The 20,960-nt window shown below is 43.5% G+C and overlaps 2 protein-coding genes and 2 non-coding genes across 4 annotated transcripts; 2 read left to right on the top strand and 2 right to left on the bottom strand.

The window, feature by feature from the left end:
- Nucleotides 1-1,655: 1,655 nt before the first annotated feature.
- LOC109761853 (uncharacterized) lies at nucleotides 1,656-2,986 on the bottom strand. Its single transcript, XM_020320679.3, has 3 exons — nucleotides 2,912-2,986; nucleotides 2,470-2,619; nucleotides 1,656-2,240 (listed from the first exon to the last, which is right to left on the bottom strand). Exons 1-3 carry the CDS (start codon nucleotides 2,984-2,986, stop codon nucleotides 1,656-1,658), a joined length of 810 nt encoding a protein of 269 aa, XP_020176268.1.
- Nucleotides 2,987-3,919: 933 nt separating this feature from the next.
- Nucleotides 3,920-4,822, top strand: LOC109761851 (BTB/POZ and MATH domain-containing protein 1-like). The gene has a single exon (XM_020320677.2). It carries the CDS (start codon nucleotides 3,920-3,922, stop codon nucleotides 4,820-4,822), a length of 903 nt encoding a protein of 300 aa, XP_020176266.2.
- Nucleotides 4,823-9,331: 4,509 nt separating this feature from the next.
- LOC120975197 (U2 spliceosomal RNA) lies at nucleotides 9,332-9,530 on the top strand. The gene has a single exon (XR_005771021.1). It is a non-coding gene; the product is annotated as a U2 spliceosomal RNA (small nuclear RNA).
- A 2,888-nt stretch (nucleotides 9,531-12,418) lies between these two features.
- Nucleotides 12,419-18,048, bottom strand: LOC109761855 (disease resistance protein Pik-2). The gene is made up of 5 exons (XR_012203658.1): nucleotides 17,788-18,048; nucleotides 16,808-17,689; nucleotides 13,153-15,130; nucleotides 13,030-13,077; nucleotides 12,419-12,801 (listed from the first exon to the last, which is right to left on the bottom strand). It is a non-coding gene; the product is annotated as a disease resistance protein Pik-2 (transcript).
- Nucleotides 18,049-20,960: the final 2,912 nt, after the last annotated feature.

The following is a 20,960-nucleotide window of genomic DNA, read 5'->3' as shown; positions in this document are numbered from 1 at the left end:
GCTGCAACTGCACAAAGGCCACCAAGGGTACCTGTTGCCTCTGCACCTGCACCAACTCCTCCTCCAATAACAAGTGTGTCAACACAGACAGCTTCTAGGTCAAGGAAAAGGGCAGCTCCAGCTACAACAGCAGTACCACCACCTCTCAAGAAGAGCAGGCCCAACACCTCTTCTTCAACACTAGTACCACCTCCCAAGAAGAAGAACACAACTATTTCTGGCAATGGATCAAGGTCTTCTCCAGCAAAGAACACAAGGTCATCAAGGTCTTCTCCAGCAAAGAACACCAGGTCAGCTGCTGCCAATAGAGCTGGCAATGGATCAAGGTCTTCTCCAGCAAAGAACACAAGGTCATCAAGGTCTTCTCCAGCAAAGAACACCAGGTCAGCTGCTGCCAATAGAGATGGCAATGGATCTATCATTGCTCCTAGACAATCTGCTACAAGTGCTGTGCAGGATGGGTCAAAGAGGGTCAGGAAGCCATCTGGGAGGCTGAAAGATTACTTTTATGCAAGTGGTAACTAGCTGAAGTGGTTGAACTACTCTGTATGCAAGTGCACTGCCTCACTAAGTACTTGATGCTGTACTGTTTGATTTGGTTTGTAATATGGTACTTTATGTGGATTCTGCACTTGTCTGCAACTTCAATTCATCTGCAACTTTTATCTATATGTGGATTCAACACTTGATAAATTGATGGTGCTGCTGACCAAGTGCATACATTTATTCAGAAACATCCAAATGCATACATTTATTCAGAAACATCCAAATGTTACATAGATAGAAAGATAGTCTCATAGATTACATCCAAATCTCACAAATACTACCAAAACTATCTCTCAAATTGACTTACAGATAGCTAGAAAGATAGATTACATCCAAATCTCACAAATATCAGTCATAGCGCTCAAAGAAACGGATCCACTTGGCCCTAGTTGCTGGATGAGGAGCCATGACTGCCCTCATCCTTGCCCACCTAATTATCTCCATGAATGACCTTCCCCTGCCGCCAGTGAAAACCAGCTCTAGTTCTTCATCATTGCACTTCTCCAGTACCTTGTCGGAGAGTCGGCGGTTGAACTCCTCTTGCTGCTCATCCTGGCCGCCTCTAGTGCCCTCTGCCTGCGCCTCCTCCTCCTCCTCTGTGCTGCTGCTGCTGTCCTAACCTCCACAGCCTCCCCCTCTTCCTCTGTGACATCTCCCATGTCAGGATCCATCTGTGGTTTTCTTTTGGGTGGCGGCTGGTGGAGTAACTGGGGAAGGGTGGGGGTGGGGACGGGTTTATATTGACAGATGGATGGGGTTGAGTTTAGCAGGCCTAGGGTTGCATTTGGTCAAAGACTAGTGGGCCAATAAGCCCAAATACCCACAGAAATAATATTAGTAGGCTAACAAATAACATATAAAAGATATAAGATCAAGTTGAACACTTAATAGCATACATTCTACATTTCCACAACTTAGTAGCATAAGAGATCCATTTCCACTACTTAATAGGTGATCCATTACAACTTAACAACATAGGAAATAAGGTTCTTGCACTAGGTTAAACTTCACATCCCCCCAAAATGTACACCCATAATCACTTGCAGTCATGCCAGGCCACATCCTTATATAAAGGCCTTTGGATGTACTTACTTCACCAAGATCAAGCTTCAAGACTCAATGATGGCCTTGATTTTCTCTAACTTCTCCTTGCTGCCATACCCTTCTTTCAGCAGCTCAGCTACCACAAGCTCAAGCTTTGCCTTCTCCTTCTTAAGAGCATCTCTGTCAACTTCAACAGCCTTCATAGCCTTCCTGGTGTTCTTGATGATATCAGCTTGGCTCTGCAAAATGCACCTCTGCTCTTTTGCAAGTTTGAGCTTTTCCATCTGCACCTCCAACATAGCTTTCTCCTCTAGCTCCTTCTTCTTCTTCTCAAGTTCTTCCTCCTCCACTTGTTTCTGGTACACCTTCTTGTCCACCCTACCATCCTGCCAATCAAACATCTTGGATACATCATCAACAAGCTTGGTGTACTCAATGCAAAGCTTGTCATTTTCAGTCCTAAGCTTGGCCAACTCCCTTTCATGTTCACTCTTAAGCCTGGCCAACTCCTTCTCAAACTTCTCCTTGTCCTGTACCCTTCCAAAGTTCTGCTCATGGAACATCTCCCATAGTTTGCACAAACATCTCTGAAGAACAGTTGGCCAAGGCCCATCAACCCACTCTACAACACCACAATTCACACCATTTTCCTGCATTTGTAAATGTGATAAGACTATGGCCCCACTCTACAACCTACTTGATAAACTCGAGATTTTCTAACTATGAATAACATAAATGAGATATGATAAGTTATTACAATGCCATGATTAAGTTACCAAAGTGACAAAAATACATATGTGACTGTCATATCAAACAAAATGCTGCATCATATCAAACATCACTGAACATCCATAATAGAAAACTTAATGGGCATCTAACCTGGACTGGGCAGCCATAGAAACGCCTTCCTGTTACAGGCCCTTCAAAAGCAACATGCTTAATAGGCCTCAGTTGGTGCAGAATGCACTTGGGATGAGCAAGCTCAAGTTGGCCACAGAAAAGGGGCTCCACATTGGTGTCTGGTTCCTCCTGCAACCATAATAACCAACAAACACTGGTTTCAATCTCCACTCAATACCAGAATCAACAAGCACTGTTCTTTAAACCTGATCACTAAAAAATCTCCAAATCAGCATGAACCCTAACACTGTACAGAGATGAACCCTAGGTTACCTCAATCCTACAATCAAACCCCACCCTCACTAATCAAGAACAGTATCACACACACAACAACAACACTACACTCAGCAACATCCATGGCTAGAGCCTAGGGCTACTAGCACCTAACCCTAACCCTAACCCTAGGTGGCAAAGAACTTACCATAAGTCCCATGTCCATGCTGACAACCTCGCACTCCTCCTCCGAGCTGGTTTCCTCGTCGTTCCAGGAAGGCATTGCGGCAAGGAGGTCGACAGCCACCGGCCTCGAAGACGGCGAGCGGCGGCGAGCTCGTACTGGAGCAGAGGAGTGAGAGCAGGGGAGTGAGCGAGCGAGCACGAGAGAGCCCGACCGACCGAGCGGTTATTTAACCCAGTTCCGACCGGGCGGGTCGGCTAACGGCCGTTAACGGCCGCGCCGTGAGCGCGCGTGGCCACGTGGGCTGACAGATGGGCCCGGTCCGTCAGAAAACGGGTTAAATCGCTAGTCACCGCGGGTTTGGGTTTTTTGAAACAGCGGACCGCGCGTTCGGTAGCTTTCTGAGAAAAATTAAAAAGTGGTAGTTTTTTGGAACCAAAGCGTGTAAACTAGTAGTTTTATGCTATTTACTCGAATTTTGTCCGGTGTATATGAAAATCCGCCATGTTTACATGAATCTCGTCTGATTTAGTTGAATGGTGTTTGAAGTGTATGCAGGCAGCGTTGGATGGTCGGCCTCCGCATCCGTGTCTCGGGACTGGTCCACCGTGTCCGTGGATGGATGCTGATGGAGATGCCTGGTCGTTTCCTGCTGGCAGTTTTGGCGCTGCATTAAGTCATGGGAATTAAGGGGAACTTTATTCGCAGAAAGTGGGGCCTTGTTGATGTTGATTGGCTATTTTCAGAGGTGAAATAGTTGATGCATCACGACGAAGGGAGTAGTAAATATGTGAGGGTGATGTAACGATTTATTCATTTATCGATCGAATGGTGATGTGATGATTGGCATGCCACAAAACGTTTGTCTGATCACCTTTTTCGTTTCGAGTTCCTCTCTAACCTCTGTCTATTCGCATGCCTCTCTCACTTGCGGAGACCCTGTATAAATTGCACACTCCACAAACGTCTGATCGACCTCGCGCCAAGAAGAAGCGCAACAATCAGCCTCACGTCGTCCGGCTTTCGGTCGCCATGGAAGATGTCTCCACAACAAGCATCACCGATGCCGCGCGCTTGATGCAGCTGCTCAAGATCGACGGCTATTGCGCGACCGATAACGTAGGCGCGAGCAACAGCTATTCCATCAAATCCAGATGGAACGTCGACGGGTATGATTGGGAAATCTGTATCTATGTTGATCTCCAATGGTCGGTAGCACTGGAGCTAATCTTCCAAAGTCGATCCCGCACCAACAATTACGTGAGGGCAAATCTCGGTTCCCGGTTGGTAGATCCGAAAGGAATTTTCACTCCATCCGAGCAGAAGACCGTGTCAGGGGAGTTCATGTATAACTCACATCACTCATCTAAATTGATGCTCACGAAAAGATGTGATCTAGAGGCATCGGGTTATATCACCGGTGATGCCCTGACTCTGCAGTGCACCATCACCGTCCTCAAGGAATTACCGGTGCAAACGTTCCCCGTCAAACAAATCCCGATGCCTGCCGTGCCATCCTCCAACTTGCACGAGCACTTCGGCGAGCTCCTGCTGAGCGAGAAGGGCGTGGACGTCACATTCCTCGTGTCCGGCGAGTCTTTCGTGGCCCACAAGGCCGTACTCGCCGCGAGGTCCACCGTGGTCATGGCCCAGTTCTACGGGCAAATGATGGAGAAGAGGTCACATCGTGTCGAAGTTAAGGACATGGAGGCGGCAGTGTTCACGGCGCTTCTCCGATTCATCTATACCGACATGGTGCCGGACTTCAGCCAGAAGCAGGAGGAGGCGACGACGATGGCACAACATCTGCTGGCAGCCGCCGATAGGTACGGTCTGGACAGGCTCAAGCTGATCTGCGTGGGTAGGCTCGCCGGCGGGGTCGACGTCAACACGGTTGCGACGACATTGGCATTAGCCGAGCAGCACAACTGCTGAGAGCTCAAGTCTAGATGTTCTTGACGCTGTGCTAGAGACGGAAGGGTATAAACACCTGGAAGCAAGCTGTCCTTGGGTGCTGACCGACCTTCTTGTGCATGTAGCTGGGTGATATGCGTGTGCTTCTTCTCGTGCATCCAGTGGCTATCTTATCTTATATTTATGCGCGTCCAATATATATGCTTGTTCTCGAACGAAAATGACCAGAGTTTTAAAATTTATTAAGGAGAAAACAATTTGTTACAAGTGGTGCCTCGTTTCCTTAAAATGGGACGGGGCTGAACCCCTTTTGATCAAAAAAGGAATTATCACAAGTGCCGCAATTTGTTACAAGTGCTTTGTTTTCAAAAGTCCAAAGCGGACAAAGAAATCATTCTGGTGCATCAATTTCCGCGATCACAACATTAGTATGTTTGACCAAAATTATAGAATAAAACAAAAACATCTGCAATACCTCAAAGATAAAATATTCTATGATGGATGAAATTGTACAAATTTGGTAATGTAAATATTGATTTTTTTTAGAAACTTGGTCAAACATGGACACATTTAACTTTTGAAAAGACTAATAAACCTTATATTTTAGAACGGAGGTAATGTTAGGTAGAGAAGTGTATATTTCAATCCCAAACTCTTGCTCTAGTTTAATCTACAACCCCGAACGATGAAACCGGTTAGACTGCACTCTCAAACAATCTATACCATTTAAATTACCCTAGAGACTTGGAAGGTGGTTTTGTGCGACATCGCATTTCAATGGACTATTCAATATAATGTGGCATCCAACCGGCTAAATAATGTTTCTGGTCCCACATGTCATACTAAAAGTGTCTTCCTCTCTCCCCATTCTCCTTCATCGTTCACCAAAGTCCCAAGTAGACGATGGTGGGCTTGCTCGACGTGATGCGGGGCATGACAACAACTAGGACAACACGCTCTTTGCTCCGCCGACTGCTCCTTAACCCCCAAGGCAAAGCGCCCGCAGCCATCTTTGACAGGCTTTAGGATAGGCATGCCATGGCCTGTTGCGTCGCAAAGTGGGGGTGATGCGGACTTGCCTTTCTTCATCCGATTTCTTCCGATCTTCGGTGCCTGTACCACCTCCCAGAGTTCTCCCTTTGTACCATGGCCAAGTTCATCATCCACACCATCTCCTTCCTCAAGTCCGGTAATCATGGTCGAATAGCCGTTCGGTAGATTTTGCTGACCCTAATGAGAAATTGTAAAATTCCTCGCACTCCATTACTATCCCACCTAACCTACCGCACCCGACCTCACCAACTCTAGCCACCACCACAGGCAACCAGCGGTTCGCCTCTGGACCCGCAAGGGAAGTCGACAAAGATTCAAGAAAGGGTGGAGTATTGGAAGGAAGACTCAATACGGTACCTGTGAGGGAAGGAAGAGAGAGGCAAGGGTATGGGAAGGCCGACTCTATGATGGAGGTGTGGTCTTGGCAGCGTGAAGTGTGAGAGGTGTCATCGTTCACGCCCCAACATGCCCACCACCTCGGTCCTTAGTGTCGGCCCGAGCTCACCTGTTGTCACGAGCTACTGCATGCCTCCAGGCGCCTTTCTCCATCATGAGATTGGTCGTGTCGCCCAGAAGTTGCCCGCATAGCACCAGCTTGAGCTCACCCCGCTGTAAATGAGGTACTTCGGCCTAGAGCTTGCTCGCGCCATCCGAGGAATGGCAAGCTAGAGGCTAGATGGGCCAAGAAGAACAAATGAGGGGTTAGGGAGGCTAGAGGCTAGGGTGTTGTGGCGCTGGTGACCTAAGGTGGCAACGCTAGTACGTCGTAGTATTTACTTGGATAAAGTTGTCCGGAATTTTACAAATTCCTCGTTGATTTCAGAAAATGTTCATGAATTTTTAAAATGTTTAGAATTTTAAAAGATGTTCATGAACTCAAGAAATATTCATGAATTTTAAAATAGTTCCGATTTTTTTAAAAAGTATTCATCAATTTAGAAATTTTCATGAATTTCCAAAATGTTTACGAAAAATAAAAAAACTAGCAAATTTAAAAATATTCATGAATTAAAAAATTTATGTTCATTCTAAACATGTTCCAAATTTCAAAAAAATATTCATGAATCCAAAAAATGTTTCCAAATTGAAAAGAAGTTCAAAATTTTATAAAAATAAAAATTAAAAATAAAAAGGAAAACAGGGAAAATGAAAATTTGAAGAAAACAGACAGAAAGAAACAAAGAAAAAAGAAAAACCAGCTAAGGACTTTTTTTGAGCTGGTGGCAAAAAGACACGGAAAATAAACTTCAAATTTTTTTTGAGGGGAAAATAAACTTCAAATGGACTGGTCCGTTAGCCTCGCTTTGGGGTCGCGCGTTTGCACTGTATCCAACGTGTTTTACAGTAAATCTAAATAAGATGGCCCGTGATACAGGGATTGACTGTGTCTCGATTGTCGCGAGAATGAGGCGTGCGACCTTCAACTTTCAGCATTTTCTCTTCTTCCTTTTCCACCGTTTCAGCATTTTCTCTTTTTTCTTATTCTTACATATTTTTTCCTAATTTTTTTAACTATTCTAAATAAAGAAATCTAGAGATCTCTATTATATAAATTAAAAAAATCATCACGCCTCAGAAAATGTCCCTGCAACTTTTAAAAATGCTGAAAACTTTCGGAAAAATGTCTGTTACATTTAAAAAAATATAACACGCTTCAAAACAATATTTATCACATTTAAAAACAATTATGCAACGTAAGAAATGTTTGTGTACTTTCAAAAGTCTGTCATACAAAAACTGTACTTGGCATTTAAAAAAATGTGCACATGTTTAAAATAGAATCATGGCATTTCAAAAGAATGTTTAAAAAATTGTAGAATAGTTTATAAAAATGTTTCCTGCCATAAACATGTTCAACGTCTATTTGAGAAATGTTCAACATGTATATTAAGAAAATGTTCAAAGCATGAATTTGAAAACTATTTTTAAACACTGTGAAAAAAATGTCAACATAGTTTAAAAATGGTTATGTGCCATTAAACAAATTTTCAATATATATTTGATTTTAACAAGTATTATTGTTCAAAAAATGTAGTATTTCACAAAATCTTTAAGAAATGTATAAAAAATCATGTAATATTGAGAAAATGTTTGGTATCATTTAAAAAATCACGTGTATTTATAAAATGTTTCACATGTATTCAGAAAAATTATTCATCATGTATTGAAAATATATTCAACTAGTTTGAGAAACTGTTCCACATGTATGAAAAATGTAAAACGCATATTGAAAAAAGAAGATATGTATTGAAAAAAGAATATAAAAACAATGAAATCGTATATTAAATATAGAAATGGAAATAAATAAAAGCCTCTAAAATCCAAAGAAACCTTAAAGAAGTAAAAAAGAAAGAAAAAAAACAAGTGAAAACCGGACCACTCCCACCTGTTGAGATCAAACAAGAAGAAAAACCGCCGTACAACGACCGAGTGAGCGTGTACTAGATCCGCCGAGCAGTGACCCCAACAAGAACCGGCTAATTGAAATCTTGATTGCTGGAGCGGTCCAAATGTGCAGACGCCCTAGGCGAGACTGAGTTACGTCTCGATATGGTGATATACGAAATCACTAATTGAGGAACACTCTTTGTAAAGGTCATTCTCACCTTTTAAGGTTGCCACAAGGGACACACTGCATGTGCCTCGTATGTCGCAACATGAGAGTTTTTCCTTTTTCGTAAAGCCGTTTATTCAAAATATTTTATTTTTTAAACCATGCGTTCAAATTTCGAACTGTTTTCATCATTTTATTCCTCATGGCGAGATCTTCCAAATTAGATCCCACGTTGATAGGTTTTGACGGACTTTTTTTTAATTAGGAAAAAAACCAAGCGAAAAAAACCGGATGAAAAAAGGGAACCGGGAGAAATTTTTTGTTTCCTTTTCAAAAGAGGCACGACTATGCCTCTCACACGAAGCAAATCCGTGCCTGCACGAAAAGTAAACATGTGCCTCCTGCGAAAAAAAAAAGAAAACATGTTCTTTTTTCTGTTTCCTAAAGGCATGGTCGTGCCTCTCACGGAAGCAAAACTGTGCCTTTCGCAAAAGAAAACACATTTTTTCCGTTTTCGAGAGGCACGGCCGTGCCTCTCGTGGAAGCAAAATTGTGCCTTTCGTGGAAGAAAAAGTAATAAAACACGTTTTTTTTCTGATTCTGAGAGGCACGGTTGTGCTTCTCACGGAATCCTTCTGTGAGATGCACGATTTTGTTTCCATGAGAAGCATGGCCGTGCCTCTCGGAAACAGAAAAAAAACTTGTTTTATTTTTTTCCTTCCGCGAAAGGCACAATTTTTGTTTCCGAGGCACGGTCGTGCTTCTCGGGGAAGAAAATCCCTGCCAAGATTGTATGACGCTAACGGTATGACGCTACACGCTCGTGAAGGCTCATAGCGAATTTGAACAGTCGCTAATTGTTGGCTCAAGATTGTTCTTTGAGATAATAGCCAAAATATCACTAATCAAAATTAGACATGCCTATACTTTTCTAGGCCTTTTGATTAAGATCAAGTGTAGTATCGGTTCTTATCAGTCTAATATTTGATATGTAGATTTTTAAGTCAACGCAATATGAAACTAATATTTTTTTGTTGAGAAGGATCCCCATATGTAGCTTGCGACATGGGTCTTTTGTGTCGCCCTAGTGTTGCACTACAACTAGGGCTCGGCGCACCCTAATAGAAAAAGAACCAAACCTGCCAAAATGCCTACCTAAACAAACCTGTCAAAATACGACTAGTGAAAACTGACTTGTCAAAATAGCACTACAATCTCAGTTTTTCATGCCAAAATACCACTTCCATTACATGTAAAAGGAATTCCGTTAGTCAGGCGGTCAACAATTTGTCACCTTTTCTTAAATACCAAACATACCCTTGTGGGGCCTAGTGTTTTTCTATCCCAATTTCTTCTCCGACAGAAAATCAGCCCTCCATGGCGGCGCACCAAAGCATCTCTATCAGCGCCGACTTCTAGCCATCGATCCCCTCTCTCCCTAGTACCTTGTTCGTGACTAGCCACCCGCCTCCTTTCTCCGTTACTCCAGGCCGATCTCCCTATTCCCCTGGCCCCTCTGTCTTGGCCATCGCTCGGCGCCCACGACCTTGTAGAGAGACATGCTACACGATTACACCCAAGAACACTATGAAGGTGCGAGTGATCAAATTCACTGATGAGCGGAGTGGCATAAGCGGTGTAACTTGTCGGTGAAGCGTGATGATTCCTTCAGCTAGGTTATACCACCCAGGCATGAGAATTTAAGCAAGATAATCCGCCGATCGGTATTGGAAGTAGACGACCCCTCCGAGGTAATCCCGCGTTCCGAATTGATAATCCGGCAGCACTCCAACATACAGAAAACAAGAGGTCCGAGGAAACTAGAGAGAGAGAAGCCTAGTGATGTCCAGGAAGAAGAGCTTCTGATTGACCAACCCAATACGGTAGGTTTTATAAGCTTTTATGTACAAAGGCTCTTGTTTGCGGAACCTTCTATCTGGTTTTGAGAAGGTTCTAGCCGGGTTTTTTGTTTATCTTTCCTCTATGGTTTTTTGTACCAATTTATCAGTTTTCATTGGGTTTTCCATTTTCAGTTTCTTTCATCTTATTTGTACCATTTTTCTGTTTTGAATTCATGTTGGCATTTTTCCAAATACACGTTCAATTGTTTTGCAATGCATGTTAAACATTTTTCAGATACATGTTGAACATTTTTAGACACACGCTGAACATTCGTCAAATGCATATTGATCATAAATAAAATACATGGTGAAAATTTAAGAAAAACAATGTGAAGATACTTTAACAGAGCATTGAATATTTTTTTCAAACACACAGCAAACGTTTTCCTAAATACATGGTGATATTTTTTTAAATATGTTCTAGATTTTTTTAGACACCCGGTGACACTTTTTAATATGTGGAACATTTTTAAGATACATAGTGAAAATTTATGCAATACACAAGGATCTTTTTTGTTAACCCATGATGAACTTTTTAAAAACAATACAATGTACAGACTTTGATACGAGGTGGACATTTTTTAACTAAACGTTCAACTTTTTCTAGGTACACAATGAACATTATACATTTTAAATTCCCGCAAAAAAATAATACATTTTAAATGTGTTGACAACATTTCTTAGTTGTAGGCGCAGGTGACACCGGAAGGCACGAAAGAAGAAGATCGTCCATACCAACTGTGGACCATATTCGGCCAGCCCAGATTGGAGGCACATGTAGGCAACGAGATGCTACATCTCGAGTTAGGTTAGATATAGCATTCGTGCCTGTCTATCAGGACCTCATTGTACGGAAATGCATGCTGGGGCTTGTCCTTTTCTAGATAAAAGCTAAAAACATATTTTTCACGTTTTGAAAATTCTGAAAAAAAATTACAAATGAATCTAGGAATGTATACTACTTCTCTGTAAATTTTCATGATGAAATACGTTTTGATGAAAGCTACACAAAAAAATCATGTATTTCTTGCACATGCTATTCACCATAAAAGTCCAAAATTTTGTTTTTTACGGCTCACACTAAAGCGTATTTCATCACGAAGTTATACAAGAATGTAGCATACATCTGTATGATCATGTATATTTGTGTTCGGAATTTTTGATACTTTAAAATGATTTTCTATTTTTTTTCCTGTAATAGCCATAGGCCCATTTAGTCTTTGTCTTAGTTGGGCCACATCTGGCCAGCGCAGCAGGCAACAGGCTCGTGAATAAAGAAACAGAAAGCTGAAGCCGAATTGATCGGTCGCTCATCGGCGGCGGCAGGGGACCCCTCCGGAGCGATTTTTACTCCAGTAGACTGTGGAAGGTGGCTCGTCGGCGCTCCATTTAGGAGTAGCCAAGAGGGCAGTGCCGGCGAGTTCCGTAGCTGCCGCAAGGCTAGATCGGCGACGGTGGGGTCACTGGCGGCACGTGGCTTCTAGGTGAGCTATTCTCTGTAATTTACCCTAGAAATTCAATAATTGAAGGCTAACCGTGGCCATTTCAGATATGGGAAGATTCTTTTGTGACACTATAAGAAAATTCATAAGTGAAACTATTGTTGCATATATAATATACCTAAATGTGCGATAATTGTGACTCTGTATAGACTAAGCTGAAGTACCTTCAGCTTGCTGTGCGCCATGGTTTTGGCAAATATAGTGAGATCTTATATTGTCGTTCTTCTCAGAAGTTCCTGCTTGAGATCTTAATGTAAAAACCAAAAGTACACCACCGTGTTGTCGTCGGTGGAACACTAACTCTGAACCAAACTAATAACTGATCAGCTCACTGCTAATGAAGAAAATTAGTCGGCATTTGTACCACTAGAAAGTGAAGCATCCAAATAAATGAACTGACTACGCCTTTGTTCTATCGATTTTGAGAAAGGGATTAATAAGGAGCCTTAAAGCAGCCATGAAGGCAGCATCAGCGCCAGGCAAACAAGCCAACTGCAAATCATAAAAAAAGTGAAGTTGTACATCCTAAACTACTCATTTGGAAGGAAAGTGAAAATAGGATAGTTCATCATGAACTAGGTAGCTTTCAAGCAGTGAACTTAGGACCTTAGAAATGTAATGGTTCCTTAACCGAAGAAAGCGAGAACATAATAGAAGATCACGCAATTTTATCTTACAAGAATGTAGACAGTATTCAACACAACAATAGAAAGGGAAATAGGTTCGCTGAGTTCGATGCACACCAGGAAAACCCTCTAGTTACATTGGCTGGGACCATAACCTAAGGGACAAAAAACCTGGCACACCACCAACTCGCCTTCTTACACACTGAGCAAATTAGATGGTTCACCAAATAAACAGTACATGCGAAAGCACACAGAAGTTGCACTCGACGACACAGAAGAAACCTGAATTGAACATGCATACGTGGTTGGAAGATGGAGGCTTGCACGATAGAGAGTCGATGCCGATGGAATCACCTCCTGGTAGCTGAAATCAATGGCAGAGACACAGAATCACATACAATGCATATTGCATGAAGAAAATGCTGACTGAAATCAAAGGCAGAGACAAAGAACCAAATACAGTGCATATTGCATAAAGAAGATGCTGATGTAAAAAAACATTGGAGAGATGAAGAAGATGCTGATAGAATAATACTACTAGATACTAATTAACACATGCGTGATGTAGAAAACAACTAGGCGGAATTAGTACCTTGAGGACGCATGATTTTGTTCATCGCTCGGCTCGACTCGACTCAGCCTGAAATGGGAAGAAACAATTGTTAGACACGCCAAAAGAAACAGGGGACTGAACTAAATGCAAAAGCAGGGCTACCTCTCCCGGATGAATTTATCAGCACGAAGGGTGGGATTTTTGGGATGGTCATCTGCCAAATGCCTCAGCATGTCCACGGCTTGAGAATAATCCCCAGGTCCGGCTCCATTATTGAAAAGGTCAATTCTGAGTTGCTTGAGCGAAGGAAGGTTCCTTATGCTCAAATCGAAGTCAGGACTGAGGACGTCACTCACTCGGAGACCGAACCGAAGGCGTTGAACCATTGGCATAGCTCCTGGTTGGAATGTAGGGGGCATCAATAAAATATTTTGGAAAAGGCACACTCTCAAGCTGGGGAAGGCACCGGCGCTAATCACCAAATTTTCCAATAAATCGTGTACATTGAGGCCTCCTACCCTCAAGGTGACATACTGGAGAGCCGGCAGCATTCCAAGGATCTGAATATCTCCGGATTGCACTTTCCTGTTAGTTGTTAGATCAAGGTGGGAAAGTAGGGGAAGCAACGAAGAACAAATCCATGTAGGCAAGTTCCAGAAAACTCCTACTAATTTAAGCCTGCGGAGGTTTGGAGGCGGCACCCAATCCAGCTTCAGCATAAGTTGAAAAACCCAAGAATCAACATCGGAGATCTCTAGACTCTCGAATTTTTGCATGTTGCTTAGGGACTCAAACAAAGCTTTAACCGTTGTCAGATCGTCCGGACGACTCCATCCATTCCAGATGAAGGCGAGCTCCCTTAGCTTGATCAGACAGCCCAGTTCTTTTGCGTTGTCTGCAGTAAAAATGCCCTCTCCATGTCCCGTCAGCTGTTCAAGGCATGTCAGGTTGCTGAACCCGTTTGGTAGTGGCATACCTAAATCAAGGATAAGGCACATCAAATGCCTCAACTGAGCAACACTGGACGGCAATTCTTTTGAATTGGTCCATTGCAAGTCTAGTGTCTGCAAAAACTGTAGCTTTCGTATTTCCATCGGGAGCTTCCCAACCTTTGTGCCTCTTAACCCTAGGTATCTCAAATGTAACAACTTCTCAACATGCCTAAGATCAATGCCAGGGCTTTTTCAAAGATCGCAACCTTCCAGATCCAATACACGCAAAACTTGAAATATATAGAGAGGGGGGATCTTACTAACAGCAGGACTAAAAGCCGTAAAAGACCTCACTTGTGACATGCTTGTGGTAGCTATCTGAGCATTGGTGAGATCTGTCATGCTCTTCTGGAGGGACAATCTGCGGAACTTCTTTTCCAAAGGTGTGCCTCCCTTGATAACATCCAGTATAGTAACAAAGTTTTCTCCACTTGCTAATTCAAATATAAGATCGAGCATGATATCATGTACGCAACAAGCTTCAACCCTACCATCAGCATGTATGTTTATCGGCATGATCATGTTTCTGTTTACTAGCTCGTTGAAGTAGCTATCTCCAAGCTCAAGCATGCTATCAGTTTCATCTTTTACTTGGATAAAACCTTCACAAATCCATCTTCTTATCAACCGATCTCTGCTAATTTGATGATCTTCTGGAAAGATACTTAGATATAAAAAAGCAAGTCTTCAAATGAGAAGGGAGGGCATAAAAGCTCACTGACAATATCCTCTTCATCTCCTTTACGTGATCATCACCTTTTTCAAGTCCACGGCCAATAGAGTTCAGCAAAACATACCATTGAACAATTTGGTTGTTCTTCTGATTATTAGCCAAATAACTTGCCAGACTGATGATGGCTAATGGTACCCCGGCACACTTCTTCAAGATCTTTGCAGATACGTTCTCGAATCCAGAATGACACACCTCACTTGAAAATATTCTTCCATAGAAAAGTTTCTGGGCATCATCATAAGAGAGACATTTCATCTGATGAATCATATCCTATTTAGAAGAGGAACATTCTTCAGAGATCTTGACATGGCGGGTTGTAGTAATTATTATACTTCCACACTTATCGTCCTGAAGTACATATCTGATTGTTTTCCATGCCTCTTTATCCCATAGATCATCGATAATGATAAAGTACCTATGCACATGGTAACGCGAGAGCTACAAGTTAGCAAAATAAAACAAAACAGTTATAAAAACATGAAAGCATGTCAACCACCTCAATAATCCAAAGAGGTCTGTTGCTACCACTTGAGCAGTGGGTGATGTTTGATTCTTGGATTTGAATGTTTGAAATTTTGATGGCTGGGTGTTTGTGGTGGGGGGGGGGATCAATACTGACTAACAACCCACAATTTGAATCGTCCTATCACACGTATACAAATGTAAAAAGGCAACACTATGCACCTCGATTAAAATAAGAAAACCATGTCGATCTTAGGAATTAGACCCCTCCAAAAAAGCAATTACACCTAGTGTAGTACGATGATGCATTTACTCTTGTCACAAAGATATCGACTAGTAAAAGGCAATACTATATTAATAGCTAATAAAGAAACAAACCACCTTAAAACCAGCGAATATTGTTCCTTATACAAGAGGGGATTACAATGCATTTTAGTGTCCCCACACGTATATGCTCCACCTTCGGAGTTTCGGATTACCAGACGTCGTGTTTGAAATTAGTAGGATTTACGTCCATGAAAACAAATATGTTGAGAAATATGATAAAGACAAAAGACATATTCTCCAGATACTACTATAATATAGATTTATAATCATGTAGAAATCAACACTTGCACATAATATGAGGTTGTCAAAATATATTATAATATTGAAGTGATATTATTTCTAGAGTTGAGATGTTACAAAGTTAACATATGGTCAAAATTTGATTTAACGATAATGGTGGAGATTTAATCTGTTAGAACTTAGTAAGTTGCAAAGAACGGAATAGATTTAATATAGAAAAAAGTAAGTCAAAATAAATGGAAGAGACAAATACAATCACAAAATACAGTTGTTGGAATTAAGAGCATCTCTAACAGGCACCCAAAAACTGCTCAACACGTTAAAATTCGGGTTTTTTGGGAGCCGGATAGCTCCAGCAGAAGCTGTAAAACAGTGCGCGCGCAAAAAAGGATTGGGCACGCGTCGAAAAACGCTATCAAAAGCTGTAAATTTGAGACGCCGGATTGCGTGTGCTTCACAGTTTACACTGCGTGTTTATTGGGCTTGCGTTTTTGGGCATCTGCTAAAGCAATGTTGGGTCCGGCGCGCTAAAAGTGCTAGAATGGCGTGCTAAAACTATTTTTGGGCGCAAATTTTTTGTGCACCTGTTGGAGATGCTTTAAAGGGAGTAGATGTTGTACACTAGAAAATAAGAAAAAATGTCGGCCATTTAGAGCAGTCACATGATGAAGTTGAGCATGACAAGGAGCCCCACTGGTGGTAAGTGGCCAAGATGGGCATAGTGAGAAAAATTGGAGGCGTGGGAACATACACAGGCATGTATGATGGGAAATGCATGAAAAATAAGTTGAGATGATTTTTAGAGCTGTGGCGTTTTCCCTTATGTAATGAACTACAACAAGTATATAAATTCAATATCAAATACAGATACATATGCGTGTCACCCGGGAGTTAGTTATATATTATGCATGCTGTCCTTCTAAATTTGACTAAATTATAATCGCCTTTCTGGTCAGAATTGGCGCTATGGAAATTGCTTAGATCATATACACCTAGGGAACACAAGAAGTCATAATGTATTATGTACTGGAGGTGTCTGTGCCAGCTTGTGTGGATGACGTACCTTTTCTTGCTAAGCAATTCTCGGACTAGGTCGATGAGTTGTCCTACATCCAAGCTTGCTGCATTCAGTCTAGCATGTCTTCTGTTATCAAGTTTAAAGAGAAGATTGCTTAATACTTTCTTCATGTAAGGATTCTGAGACACTGACACAAAAGCTTTGTAATAAAATTTTGTTGGAAGGGCATCATATACTTCTCTGTCAAGGGTAGTCTTGCCCAGTCCTCCAAATCCAACAATAGAGAGTGTCTTAAGTTGCTCATTGGACACACGGTCGCCGTCACTGATCTTCTTGATAATATCCCCTTGCTTTCTCTAGGCCGATGATATTCTTCTTATCTCCATAGAGAACCTCCCAGAAAGGGTCAGTGGTGGTCCTTTTTGCTGCAGGTAGATTAGGAAGATTATACCTTTCATGTCGTCTGGTCACATCTTGCAACCGCTCATGGATTTCTTCGACTGCTGCGGAAATCTCACGGCGAGCCTTGCCCTTTTTAAACACGTTTAGCATCTTGGGCATGAGCTTCTTGAAGTTGGACTGATCAGTATTGGGGTCACTGCCCTCAACACGCACCAGGAGAGAGTCGACGACATCCTCCATGTCGTAAGACAGCTCCCTCACATCGGCAGCCCAAAGCTTGACCCGCTCATCGAGCTCATCCCGCGGCATGTCTGCCACCTTGCCAAGGGCAGCGCGCATAACCTTAATATCCAGTTCGGCAGAGAAGGACTTGACCTTTTTCTTGACTCCCTTCTGTAGCTTGTAATCATCCTTGATAACCTCACCCAGTTTGAGAAGGAGGGAGCCCATTGTCCTCATGGCTATATCCATGGCTCACTCAATCTTTTCTTGTTGATGGACACCGGGCATGCATGAGGCTACGATCTGAATAAAAAAAAACGAATGATTCAGCCAGAGACTACCAGGAATAGAGATATGACAAAGGGATTCATGAAGCTAATGAGTAGGTGAGGGGGCCTGACCTCGATCCAAAGGCAAACAGCGTTGCAGGGCGTGCTTCCGAATGTGGCAGGGGAGGGGAAGGAGTGCCTCGGCAGGGTCAATCAATCTTGCTCTCTTGCTTCCTACCAGAACACAAGCTCCTTTGGTTCATTGGTCCAGAATGCGCTTGTGTGGATATGTGAGTAGTGGTTTTCCTTCATTCTACACTCCAGGCCTGATAACAACTATGTGTGGATGGAACGGGTGGAAAGAGGACACGTGCGTGCGGATGGAATTCAGCGAACTGTTCTGTCCTTGTGTGTTTGGAGCGGATCCGGAGACATATAAACAATAGTAAAAAAGCAAGAAACGGAAACAAAAATGTGAAGAAAAAAAAGAAAAAACATGAGTGACGGCAGTGTGACATCAGCATGCACAGCAGGCCAGCGAAACTGTGCACACGTTCCTGATGGCTGGAGGCGAATCCATCGGTCGCCCATCATTGGCTCGAGACTGTTCAGTTGCGTGCGCCGACAACCGGAGGCGGCAGGGGACCTGTGTCGGCGATTCCTCCGGTGGGACTGTTTACTCCCGTGTACGATGCCTCGTCGGCGCTCCAGTTAGCAATAGCCGGGCGAGCAGCACCGGCGAGCCCTGAACCTGTGCAAGGCCATAACCTGAAGGCAGCAAGTAGCAGCAGATCGGCGACGACGAGGGCCATCGGCGGCATGGCGCACGGCAGTTAGGTGAGCCATTTTCTCTGTAATTTACCGAGAAATTCCGCAATTCATGGCTGACCGTGGCCATTTCTAATTAGACTTGTTCAAACTTTCAGATTAGGAAGTTTTTTTTTGACACCACAAGAAATTCACAAGTGAAATTGTTAGTGCATACCATTAGTGAGAGCTTGTATTCTTCGTGTTCTATCAAAAGTGCCTGTTTGAGATCATAATGTGAACTCAAGCTGTTTTAATGTTGGAACTCGGCCCACAGGATCGATCACATCAAATCACATGAACACGCACAAGCAAAAACTTTTGCCAAAGGCACGTGTCGTGCCTCTCTTTTTTCCTCTTTATTTCTTTTCTTATTTTCTCGGTGTTACAAATTCATGACGTACTTGTATACATACACAGTCGGCCAAGACCCAGCGCATATTACGACTCGGACACATCCAAGACTACCAGACCTGGACTCAAACTCTGACAGCTTTGACCAAGGCGACTAATAGGCGCCGGTGCGCCGGCCTAATAGTTCGGCCGGTCCACTTTCAGCCATATGATTCAGTCGTTTGCAGCCGTATGATCGATGCAGTTGTCTTTCTCACAAGCATGTACAGAAAAAAATCCCCCTGCCTCTCATCGCTCCCTTCGCCTTGCCGGGTCACACGCTCTTGGGTTGCCGCACCTTGCCGGCCGTCCTCGTCGCCGGTCTGCCCTCGCCGGATGTCCTCGTCGCCTGTCACCGCACTCGCCGCCGAGCGCCGCCGGTCGCTGCGTGCACTTGTCACTGACTCCATGCATGCAACAGTTGTGGCCTGCGGTTGCAGCTCCAATAGCGACGGTTGCAGCTCCGGCGGTGGCAGGCCCCGTCGCTCGCCGTCGATGCTCACCACCGGCAGGCTCGCCATCGTCAAAATCTCAAACAAAAAAGGTGTGTTGGCTTCAACACAACTGAAGAACAGATGTAGCAGAAAAACGCTGGTTCCGGCAAAAATCCAAGACGATGCTAACAAAAACAATGGATGTTTATTCTAGCAAAAATCAAAACGGTGATAACCAAAAAAAATCATGCTTGCAACAAAAAAAGAAAATGGTTCTATCAAAAGTACTTGCCGCTTCCAGCAAAACTATGAATCATCGTCGCTGGGGTCGTAGCAAAAAAAAAATCACTGCTTCCAGCAAATTCTTTTGCTGGTTCCAGCAATGATGGATCGCTGCCGTGACCATCGCAACACGGTTGTCGCCGGTTCCAGCATTTGTTTTGCTGGTTGCAACTCCACCGGCCTACGGTTGTAGCTCCGCCGAACTACGGTTGCAGCTCCGCCACGCTGGGGTAGTAGCATCTCCGTCGGCGAATCGCATCGGTGGTTGGCAGTGGCCGCTCGCTTGTAGTCCATCGTCGCCTCCCCAAAAACACGGGGCTCCGCTACTTGCAGCACCCGCGCCCGCCGTCCCGTACCCAGAAAAAAGAGGGCAGCAACAGGTGCGGTCGCAGCAAAAATCAAGGACGGCGGCGCGCGCACCATGGCAACGAGCTCACTTGGGCGACCCATGGTGACGAGTGCATCCTGGCTACGCAACTCCCCCCTTTGCAGAAGCTCTGAAGGGTGTCGCGCGGGTGCTCTCAGTAGCCCTCTGTAGCTCGGGTGTAGAAGGAGCAGTAGAGAAAGAAAGGAGAGATGAGCAAGGTTGGGGCTGCCATTCCCATGGCTGGCGATGTAAAAGGAAAGGAGAAAGAGAGATGCGAGGGGGAGATAAGGATGGGAGGGGCGCCGGGCGGTGGTGGGACCCATAAAACGAGTGGTCAGGGGCGTTTCTATCGTACAACGCACAAACGACCGGCCCGAGCATTTCGCCGGCGCGCCGCACATAAACACTTCCCTTTGACCAACTAGTACTTTTCTACTTATACATGGCCAAGCACTAATCCTAGCAGGACTACCAGTACTTACACACGCACATGCAAGTCGTATAGTACTAGTACACCTAACTAGCCTAATCACCGGCCACACTGAGTATGATTAGCTTTAACCTATATACTAGACAAGATTATTGCTAACATTTACTACATGATGATACGAACACCAAAATACGTCGCTGCCCGTCTCTGTCTCCAGTGGGACACTAATTCTGAAGTTCTGAACTAAACTCATAGGAGATCAGCTCACTGGGAATGAAGAAAATTCTGTACTAAACAAAAGGTGATACATCCAAATAAACAAACTGACTAGGGCTTCACTCTATTGATTTTGAGAAAGGAATAAGGAGTCTTAAAGCAGCCATGAGGGCAGCAGAGGCAGCCGGAAAACAAGCCGGTAGTACTGTACATCACAAAGATGTAAACTAAGTACATCATGAGCTACTTATTTGGAAGGAAAGTGATAATAGGTAGTTCATCAGGAGCTAGCTAGCTTCCAGGCAGTAAAACTGAGGACCTTAGAAATGTAATGGCTCCTGAACCAAGGAAAGCAAGAACAGAATAGAGGATTTTT

Source organism: Aegilops tauschii, chromosome 2 (genome assembly GCF_002575655.3).
Source record: "Aegilops tauschii subsp. strangulata cultivar AL8/78 chromosome 2, Aet v6.0, whole genome shotgun sequence".
Taxonomy (NCBI): Eukaryota; Viridiplantae; Streptophyta; class Magnoliopsida; order Poales; family Poaceae; genus Aegilops; species Aegilops tauschii.
This window is presented reverse-complemented; position numbering and strand designations above follow the sequence as displayed.